The sequence below is a fragment of the Echinops telfairi genome, unplaced genomic scaffold (assembly GCF_000313985.2).
Source record: "Echinops telfairi isolate 266 unplaced genomic scaffold, ASM31398v2 ScPeMD7_7468;HRSCAF=8506_0, whole genome shotgun sequence".
Taxonomy (NCBI): Eukaryota; Metazoa; Chordata; class Mammalia; order Afrosoricida; family Tenrecidae; genus Echinops; species Echinops telfairi.
Window position 1 is genome coordinate 81,514,424 of NW_022111369.1, and position 11,171 is coordinate 81,525,594.

Below are 11,171 nucleotides of genomic sequence, written 5' to 3' on the forward strand. Positions count from 1 at the left end.
CTCTTGTGTTTGGGGTGCTGTCCCCTTTAAGGCCTCAGCCAGGCGAAACCAGGGCTCCTGGCAAGGGCGAAGCAGCTCCCAGCAAGGGCGCCGCTGGTGAGCATGGGCTAGCCAAAGCTAGAGTGCTTTAAAGCATTCTTGGTTTGTTTTGTGAGTGGAAATCACACCAAAAAAAAGGGGGTTCAGGAGAGACCCTAGTTCCCTAGTTCTAATTTCTGGACTCCACCTCTCCTTTTCCTTCACCTTACCTCCCAATTTTCTGGTCTGGCAGCAGGAGCTCTGGACGGGTGCGTCCTATCGGGTCGCCATTTTCCTCCGGTCCTGTTTCCTTCCTTTTCTACGCTACTAAAATCTCTCACGCTGACTGCAGTCAGGGCACCCCACGCCTGCTGGCGTCCAGGATGTGCCGTGACGCCACGCTCTCCTCCGGGATATGCAAGTAGAAAAACGTTTTCCAACCAGGAGCGCGTGGTCAGCAGGAGAAGGCACGCAGAGCTTGCCTCGACGGCGTGCATCAGTCAACATTCAATTCTTGGTATTATGTTGCCACGCTCTCCAGTCTTGCACCGCCAGGACTCTTGCACGTGTAAGGTAGAGAGGTGCCAGAAACCAAATCAGTCGAATTAGAACAAACAGGCTTTATTAGGGAGAAAAAACCCAGCCGGGGCGAAGTCCCACAGTCCACAATGTCCGGGCTGGGGAAGTCGCATTGCAGGCTACAGGGCTGCTGCTTATATGGACAGGTATGTCCGGGTTTCTGGAATGTAAGGTGTCTTCCTGGTTCCGGGCGTATTCATGCCGGGTGCAGAGCAGTGGGCAAGGACAAAGCAGGCACTGAGCCAAACGGCCGTGCTGGGTGCAGAGTGGTGGGCAAGAACAAAGTGGGCACTGAGCCAAACAGGCTGTGCTGGGTGCAGAGTGGAGGGTCAAGAGCAAAGTGGGCACTGAGCCAAACGGGCCATGCCGGTGCCAGGTGCAGAGCGGCAGGTCGAGAACAAAGTGGGCCATTAGCCAGCTCTGGTCAGCTCTGCAGGTGTGTGTGGGGAAGACTCAAGGTCACTTGCTGCTAGAAGTCAGCCTGGTATTGATCTGGCCATACAGCATGCACGTGAGGTCCAGGAACTAAAATGTGCTTCCTCACTTGTCAGATTGTCACCACATTGATTTCTTTCTTGGTGACCCTCAGACCCTCACAAAGCATCCCTCTCTTTCCACATGTCTGTGGCCTGTGTCTGCTCCTCAATTTTTTTTTATCCCCCACCCCCATTCACATTGGGTGTGATTTTGTTCTGGGTCTTATATGCCAGATACCTGATCCCATCAACATCTCATGATCACACAGGTTGGTGTGCTTCTTCCATGTGGGTTTTGTTGCTTCTCAGCTAGATGGCCGCTTGTTTATCTTCAAGCCTTTAAACCCCAGACGCTATATCTTTTGATACCTGGGCACCATCACCTTTCTTCACCACATTTGCTTATGCACCCGCTTTGTCTTCAGCGATCATGTCGGGAAGGTGAGCATCACAGAATGCTGGATTATTAGAACAAAGTGTTCTTGTGTTGAAGGAGTACTTGAGTAGAGGCTCAATGTCCATCTGCAACCTTAATTCTTAACATATAGATATAAGTACATGGATCTATTCCTCTCTCATTATATATAAATATATTTACACTTATACATGCCTGTATTTAGACCTCTATAAATGTCCTTTGCCTCCTGGTTCTTTGCTCTATTTCCTTTTACTTTCTTCCTGTCCCACTATCATGTTCAATGGCTGCCTTCTTGTCACCAGTTCTCAGGAGCCTATAAGCTCCTGAAGGACGGTGCTATAAAATATTCAGAAAACCACTGCAGAAACGAAAAACATACGTATCCATCGCCCAGATTTAAGAGCTAATAACCATTTGCCACATATATCTTTCCTTTGAAGAAATAAAAGCTAGCAAATACAGTTACAGCTCCACTCGCCTACTCCCTTCCACTCCCCTCCCTGACTCCAGAAATTGGAGCAAATGCTTCATTCTTGTGATTTATCCACTTAAGTTTATGTAAATATGTTTGTTGATTTGTACCACAATGGAGAATTTTGATGGCAAAATTGAACTAGAGGTGACTTATTGCATTAGTTTCTTGAGGCTATTGTAACAAAGTCCCACAGGTTTTTAAACACTTAGAGTCCTCGAGGCTAAAGTCTGAATTCAGGGCGTCACAGGCACATGGGTCCTCCACAGGCTCTAGGGGACTATTATTTCCTCCTCTAGTCCTAGTTTCGGTGGTTCCTGGAAATCCTCAGTGTTGGTGGCTTGTAGGTGCATCACACAATCCGTTTCTATCTTCATATGACTCTCTTCCTTGAGTATTTATGTCTCTTCTGGTTGTGATAGGATTAGGGCCCTTCCTATCCCAGTATGACCTCATGTTAACTGGACATTTTCAACCCCTATTTACATACAAGCTCACTACTCTGGACTCCCCACAATCTCAGCAATACGTGTCTTTAAATTGCTGTCAATGTGATTCACATAATATGTGCGCTAATCGTTTCTTTTATAAGAATTATTACCAAATTAGTCCCCAGAAGTTGGAGATAGAAAAAGTCCCTAAAGCCCAACTCTAACAAGAGGATAGGCTGTTTCATCCCACCCCCCTACTCCCTGGAGTATATTCCATAATGTCTCTGGGTTCTGGGGAGTGCTGCAGCGTCCCGCAGAACTCATGAAAGTTAGAGGAACTGTCTCACCTGGTGGTGGGTGCTGTTCAGTCCAAAGTCCAAAGGTCAGGCAGCGGGTAAGCCATATGCTGGGGCCAGAAGACACACTCCACCCCTGGCTCTTGCCGGTGATGAGATCGCATTCCCTGCTTCTCAGCTGACTCATTTTATACCCAGCAGGATGGCCTTGCAGGGAAGCCTGTTCACCATGACTCACAGGCGAATTCTATCACGATCTCACCCCATCTTCTTGCCAGACCCATGCAGGGAAAGGTCCTTTGGTGGGACTTACATGGCACAATCAAATTTCACTCAATTATAATGCTCTGTTCTTCAACCCCGGAGTCTATTTTATTTATGCATATATGACCTGGGGCCTCTGGCAAGATGTTTCCAGTAGGCATTGGCCTCTTATTAATCTTAATCAGACAAGTTTTTCCCCAGATGCAGTTTTCTTTCTCCTCTTAGCTATGAGCATATAATTCCTTACATCCATTGTGAGTAATGGTCACTAAGATGGTAACCATTAAACAGAGTGCGGTGCAATTCACTCCCTCTGCTTAGGTCACAACTCAATCCCATCCCATTCTTGTTTGTTAGCAGATAATGCCCTCCAAAATGGGACCACAGCCACAGGCATATGAAACCCAGAAATATTATCTTTCACATCAGGGATTATGACCGGAAGGGCCATATTAATTGAGTCTAAGTCAATATGTCATCTTGCTTCCATTTGCTGTTCCCCAATTTACTGATGAGACTGAGCCTCTTGTCCTATGTTGGTCATCGAGCTTTCTCTCCTGTGTATTATGGGTTTTCTAATGTGATGACTCTCCTTCTGTATCCAGGAGATTCGTCTTTTGCCTCTCATACTCAATTGCATCTTATTATTCTCCAAGACCCTGCAATCTCTTCAGTGTCAGACACAGTTGGCATGAGATAGGCACTTGCAGAAAAGAGGATTAATGGAACTTGGGAAGTGGAATGTCTTAGACAGGATGAGGGTGCTTGCATAATAAAATACCTGTGTAGGAAGAGATGCATTTTGCTGCTGGGAAATAGAATCTGTGTGAACAGAGAGGTAGGGACAGTCATAGAGGCCAAGCATGAAGTTAGAACTTGTAAAGGGATCGGAGCCAATGGTAAAAGGCTATGCTTAAGCATGTCTCCCTGTGTTAGCAGGGAGAGAGAGAAGGCAGAGATAAGGGGAAGACAGAGGAGCAGCCAACGTATTGATGGAGAGGGAGACAAAGCTTTGTGCAGGCTGCGTTGAGGCTACTGGATGGAGAACTCCTCCTTTTAGCTCTGCTGCCCACAAGGACTCCTCTGGGACTTACTGACTAAGGTGACAAGCATTGTTCCTGAGGCCTCTCTAGCTTCTTGGGGAGCAGCATGCAGTCAGGCCATTGCTAAGACAAGCCAGGTGCTTGATCCCCTTCCTGAGCTAAACCTATTAGCGTGAGTCCTCAGAGCACAGGTTTTGGCATTTTATTTTCAATTTCTTCTGGTCTTGCTGCTGTTCTGCATGATTAATCAGGCATATAGGCCTGGGAACATGTACACAAGTTAGGGGGCAGCTGGTGAGCCTGCAAGGATGCCTAATTATTCCCTTAATTAGGGGAGAGTCTCTGTAGCCATTCTCTGGCCAAACTTCAACTCTCACTTCCGTGTGAATGCTTCTTTAAGGAAATGAGGTTAAAAATAAGATCTTCATGAGCAGAAGTCACAGTCAGTGCTGTCCCTGCTACATAGGAGCTGGAGTAATGTTTTATTCAGTAAGTGAGGGAAAGATCAGAAGACTCGTTCTTGTAAAGATGGTATGTCTCCCTACATTTGCCTAGAAATTGGATTTCAGCTCAAGTGTAATATTGGTAGAGTCTTCTTTTCATCCAAAAGCTCCTTAGGAGAAAGGCCTTGGGATCTTTTTCTGAAACATCAGCCACGAAAACCCAATGGAGCACAGTTCTACCCAGACATACACGGGGTCAGCATGTCAGAATTGTGGGCAGTTGGAAATCATACTGGTTTGGCCTTGTTTTATTGCTTAAAGCATTCAATCAAATTATTCCTCAAGGGTATCTGAAATAACAAACCCTCCATAAAAATCCTCATCCAAAATATGTCCAGGTATCAACCTTCCTTGGATATGAGAGCACGTTATAAAGGCACCATCATGGAAAGAATGTGGCGCTGGCAAAGAAGAGGATAGGTCAATGGGCAATATTAAAATGCAGAAACCCATCTAAGAAGTGGAAGAATTTAGTCAATGACCATGTCATTTCAAAATAGTTGGGGGTGAGGGTGGATTATGCAATTGGTGGCTTTGTAACTTCTATTAGAGAGAGCTTTTGGAAACTGAGAACAGTTAGCTCTTGGCCTCATTTCATGCACCAAACATCAGTTCTGGGTCCCAGGGAGACACTTTTCTAGAGTGAATTTCCGGTGTCCATCACATCAGGCCATGCTGCTCCTCTGCCCCCACGGCCCATTTAAATGGAGACACCTTGAGTCTGTTTCCGCTTCATAGGAGTTCCACAGGTGGCAGAGTCCTCGTGCCTTTGGACCTCTCATCAAAGGTCGCTGCTTCTGACAGTGTGGATCTTACTCACACTCATTCAGTGGGGTCCACATTCACCCTTCTTGCTCAAAAGGCTGCTGGCCCCTTTCATGTGGCGGGTGGGACCACCCTGTTTTACCACAAGAACTCTATCTGAGCAGGGCTGCTGCTTCCCAGTGAGAACAGAAGAGCCCCGGCTCCTCCTCATCACCTGCGCTTTTCCACTTTCCGCAGCCTTTACCAAGTGCTCCCTTGTTGGTGGTCATGGCTGAATGGACTGACCCCACCATTGGACGACACCTTTCAGGGGCCTGGAAAGGGGTCCAGTTGAGTTGTCACTGGACTCGGCTGTGGTCTTGGGGAGGATGTTTCCAGAGATAGCCTGAGGCTGTGGCAGACGGCAAATTCATAGTCTCGGTCCCAACTGAGCAACAGGTCAAGTCTTAGTCTAGTGGCCCTCTGGGAACTGAGGCATGTGGGAACACGTCTGCAGAATGCACAGAGCCTTCCAATGTGCTCAGTCTTTGAGTGGACCACTGCACAGGACAGATCACCTTCTTATGTAACCACAGCAGGGGCAAGGCAGGCTGAACTGTTCACTTTCAGTATGTGAATGTCCCACCTTCATGCCTTCGAATCAACCTCTTATGAGGAGGAGGACGATGGTGATGATGATGATGATGATGACAGGCAACATTTATGGAGCTCTCTCTGCCAGGTGCCCTGCCAAATGCATTCGTTTAACATATCATTAGATATACAAAACAAACGTATGAGGTAGAAACTGTTATCCCTTCCATTTTACAGAGGAAGAAACTGCCGCATACATTGATTAGGCAAAGTGCCCAAAGTCACACAGGGACAGGAAGCAGCTGGCTTCTGACCTGCAGGCTAACCTGCTGCTGCCCTTCAGATGCAGATCCTCGCTTCTACCTCCCCTGGAGACTCATTCTCCTCTCTGGTCCCCAACTCTCTCTCCCTCAGCTCTTGTCCTCCCCTCACTGCCACACTCTGATCCTTTATCCTCTCCTCTGGTGTGTTTCTCTCTCACCCTGGGCACACGTTTTCATCAGCCCTTCCATCAAACCCACCTCGAATTCGGGGTCACCCTTCTGCATCGGTTAGAGTCCTTTTGGAAGACAGAAGCCTAAGCAGCCATTTGAATGGAAAGTATTTAAGGGATTGTTAACTAGGTACAAACTGTTAACTTCATAAGTGAAAAGGCACACAGGAAACTGAACGGTATCACGGGATAGTAGATACACAAACCAGCCCTCTACCCCTAGGGCTGGCAGAATAAAGGAGCTGTGGTTGTTAGAGCCTGTTGATTTGGTTCCCACCCATAGCGACACTGTGCACAACAGAGCGAAACACGGCATGGTCTTGCACCATCCTCATCAATGTTCCCATGTCTGAGCCCATGGTGTCCGCCGTGGTGTCCGTCCATTTGGTTGAGAACCTTCCCTTTTCTCACTGGCCATCCACTTGACTCAGTGTGATGTCCTTCTCCAGGGACTGGTCTCTCCTGACAACATGTCCAGAGTATGGAAGACTTCATCTTGCCATCCTTGCCTCCAATGAGCCCCTTGGCCAATGTCTTCCATGACAGATATGTTTGTCCTTTTAGCAGTCCGTGGTCATTTCAATATTCTTCTCCAGCACCACAGTTCAAATGCATTGATGCTTCTTCAGTCTTCCTTATTCAATGTCCAAACTTCCCAGGCATATGAGGCATGGGTCAGGCACATCTTAGTTCTCAAAGTCTCATCGTTGCTTTTCAATACTGCTGCTTCCTGGAGCACTGATTGTGGATTCAGGCAAGACAAACTCCTTGACAACTTCAACCTTTTCTCCTGATGTGACCTATGGGTTCACTTGTGAGGATTTGGTTTCCTTTACATTGAGTTGTAATCCATAGTGATGGCTACAATCCTTGACCATCATCAGCAAGTGCTTTAAGTCCTCTTCACTTTCAGCAAGCAAGTTTTTTCCGTCTGCATATCTCAGGTTGTTAAGAAAACTTCCTCCAATGCTGATGCCACATTCTTCTTCTATCACCCACCTTCTCTGATGATTTGCTCTGCACACAGGGTGAACAATATGGAGAGGATACAAGCTTGATGTACTTGAGTGGGCTCATGCGGAACTGCTCCATGGTTCAGGAGGCAGTTTGGTGAACAGAACAAGGGAATACCACCTGGTTTAAAATCAGGAAAAATAAAGGAGTACAACTACTCAAACCCAAGAGCATGTAGGAGGAGCCAGTGGAGCTGGAGAAGGGGCAAAAGCCAGGCTGGGTCTCAGAGGTGTGATGGCAGCCGAAAGTATTTTCCTTCTTCACCGTTTGCCAAGAATATCTCAAGTGGGCTGTGTTATGTCTGTAGCTCACCTTTTAACTTTTGTCAAAAAAGGGTCAAGCCAGGTTTGAGGATTTTAATTTTCAAGCATCTGGCTGTAAGGAGCTTCTCCTGCGGTCCTAGGTATGGTTCGGAGGAGGGCTGCACTGCCCGGTGACACAACCAAGCACCGTGCAAGTTTCATAATATCTCCCCGCTTGGCCATGGAGTGTAACACGAATTCCCAGCTTCATCGTTACACGAATTACTTCATGGTGGGGGATCTTCAATCACACGGTCAAGTAGTCTCCTTTCACCAACATTCAACAGCAAGCCAAGAGCTGTTTCTAGAGACCTGATGGCGTTGCTCCATCGTCATAAGGGCTTCTGCGGTAATGCTGTCGGGGCTCTTCTTTTCTCGTCCTCAATATAGCATCCCATCCTGCCAGACACGATTTGGCTAGTGTTGGATGTACTGGGTGTAAAGACCCAGTAAAATACTGCTTGTGCATCCTCCTGGACCAGTGGGCACCCTCCTTGTTAGAGGTCAGAAGCTTTCCTTGGCAGACATCCCCCAAGTCCCAGTCTGCCTGGAGTGAAGAAGTCTAGGATTTGAACTTGTCAGTAGATGTTTTTCACACTATCCAGGGTTGTCAGAAATAATTAACAACTTCAACACTTGTGGACCTTGAATTCCTTATACTCTTCTTAGATCTTATGACAGCTGTCCATCTTCTCTAAAAGATTGTTATTGTTAGCTGCTCCAACTCATGACAACCCCATGCACAACAGAATGAAATGTTGCTTAGTCCAGTGCCATCGGCATGATTGTCAGTATGCTCCATCCAATGTTGCAGGTGCTGTGTCTTTGAGTGTATTCTAACCCAGTGGCCTCACCTTCCAGCACCGTGTCAGACCATATTCTGTTGTGATGAACAGTGATTTAATTGGCTGGTTTTCATGAAGGCTTTCCTCTAGTCTATCCATCTGGAAGCTCTGCTGAAACTATCCATCGTGAGCGACATAGCACTTCCAGCACCACAGCAGCACACAAACTACCATAGTAGGACCAACTGGTAGATGGTGGTCCATGAAATGAGTTTAGGTAAACACAGGTGATAATTTTGCTAGACATTTTCCCACTGGTTCTTGTGCTATTATTTCATAGTATAAAATAGTAGCTATTTTTTTATTGGCTTCCACCCAGTTAGGCCCCAGACTGAGTGCCTGATTCCACATTTTCTTCAAAGTTCTCTTGCCTGAAATCCACTTCTTAGTACCAGCATTATAGCTCAAAGTTTTGGTTACAAGCAAAGGAGACCCATTCTAAATTAATTAGAAAAATGCTATATTGGAAGGTATATTAGTTTTCTAATGTATCAGATTACTCTAAATCTAATTTCTTAAAATAACACCCATTTCCTAGCTTCGAGGACTGCTGCACTGGGCCCAGCAGTGTGTGCTTGGGTATTTTGGTGGGTATGTACCAGGTTGAAATCCAGGTGTCAACTTGGGGTTCTGCTCTCATCTGGAGCCCCTAGGGGAAAATCGACTGCCAAGTTCATTTTTTTTTTGTTAATTAAAAAAATGTATTTACTTTACAAGCATCTTTAAAAATAACAACTGTCCCACATCTGTTCCCTTCACCCTCTTCATGCAAAGAGCTCTCGAATGAGGTTCTTCTTTTATGTTTTTTCCATTCTGGTTCGTTCTTTGCTTCCTCATCATCAGATTCCACTTGGACAAACATGGTTTTAGGCTAAGTTTTGGAATATGCTGGAGAAACCCAATATGGGTTGTCTTCGGCTGCTTTGGCATGCCGCAGAATGGCTTCCTGAGGATTGCTGTCATCAGACTTGTCCAAAGCAATGTTTTTCACAATGTATGAGGACAGAGTGCCCCCATGGGTTCCAACTTGGCCACCATGACCTGGGCCTGCCACAAGAGGTTCCGGTTTGTGAGACTTCAGGGGATCCCGTCTGTCCTTCTCCAGCTGTTTCCTTGTACTCCGCTGGCGGGGCTCATGGAACATGGGCAAGGCATGAGGAGTGATAATGTAGTCCTGGGTTAGCGTCTCGGCTTGCTTCGCCTTCCGCTATGTCTTCACCACACATAATTTTGCTCCCCTCTGACTTTTGTTGGGGTCGTAATACACTTTAGCCAATCCATTTCCAGTTCCAACCATGATCTGGTTCAGCTTTGGATGCCACAGGCAACGCACAACGCTCGCATCTGTGATATCTATTTCGTAGGCTCTCTGGAAAGTCTTGCGATCAACGAACACCAGCTTGCCGCTGCCACGCCCCCGTTGAACAGAGGTGCCGGTGACAATGAGTTGGTCGTCGGGACTGAAACAACAGTCAGTCATTGGAAACATGGTAGGAAGTCCAGAGGCTGAATAAAGTGGCTTATTAAACTGTCGGACATCCCATAATTTTAATGTATCATCACCTCCATGAGAGGCAAGGTCATTGCCATCATAGGAAAAGGTCACACAAGAAGTGTCTGTGCCTGGTTGGTGAGCTTGTTTATAGTGGAATTTAGGGTGAACAGTCAAATTTCGGTCCCACATCTGTATGCTTCCATTCTGGCAAGCAGCTGCAATGAGATTTCCATCTCTACTATATGTGCAGGTGGTGGGAATTACTTTTTTGCCTTGCATCGTCTGTGGTTTAAATACACTTTTTTGCTTTTTTGGATTCTCAACTTCCCATATCCTCACAGTTGCATCATTTGAGCAAGTCATAAATTCTCCCTTTATTTTGGGATGCCATGAGCCAGTATGAAGCATTGCTGTGTGACCCTTGGTATTTGCCATGTCCACAATATACTGGTCTCCCTTTATACATTCCATTACTTCAAAACCATCTCTGTCAATCACCTTAGCCTGAGAACTTCCAGAACTTCTGTCAGAATTTAGTTAGTTTCTTATGATGGTCTAACTGAGGTCCCTGTTGCTGATGGTCAGCAGGACCACTCTCAGTTCCTAGAGGCCACCACATTCTTTGCAATATGCCTCCTGCCCCCTTCCCACCTCCTGCCTTTATCTTCAATCCAGGAACAGTGTATTGAATCCTTATGCTCCATATCTGATTTCCTCTTATGCTGATAGCTACAGAAAATACTTGTGTGAGTCCAGGATGACTAGAGAAACAAATTCATAGAGACTCCTATGTGCATAGGAAGCGCTTTATATACATAGAGACTCATGTGTGCATAGGAAGAGCTTAATTGAACATTAAGAAAACATCCCAGCCCAGTCCAGATCAAGTCTGTTAGTCCGATATTAGCCAATATGTCCAATACCAATCTATAAATTCCTCTTCAGACTTCCAAAACACATACAATGATGCCGAATGCAGGCAGATCACAGGCCAGTGGGTGGGAAGTCTTGTGGATCTAGTGGTCTTGTAAGCATCTCAGTGCTGACAGGGGTCTCCACAGTGATTCTCCAGCTCAGGGCACTAGCGTAGCCCCATGTGTCTTGTCATTTATAATGTCTCCTAGGGAGTGAACAGAGAGAGAGAGTGTGTGTGTCTCCTGCCTCCAGGGAGGAAAATACAGGAG

General features: G+C 46.4%; 1 protein-coding gene across 1 annotated transcript in view; it reads right to left on the minus strand.

Annotated features, from left to right (window-relative positions):
- Positions 1-10,691, minus strand: part of LOC101650860 (WD repeat-containing protein 70-like) — a 23,695-nt gene extending 13,004 nt beyond the window's left edge. The window contains 2 exon segments of the mRNA XM_045284073.1: positions 9,252-10,510; positions 10,639-10,691. Of these exon segments, the coding sequence (XP_045140008.1) occupies positions 9,252-10,510; positions 10,639-10,691 (1,312 nt within the window).
- Positions 10,692-11,171: the final 480 nt, after the last annotated feature.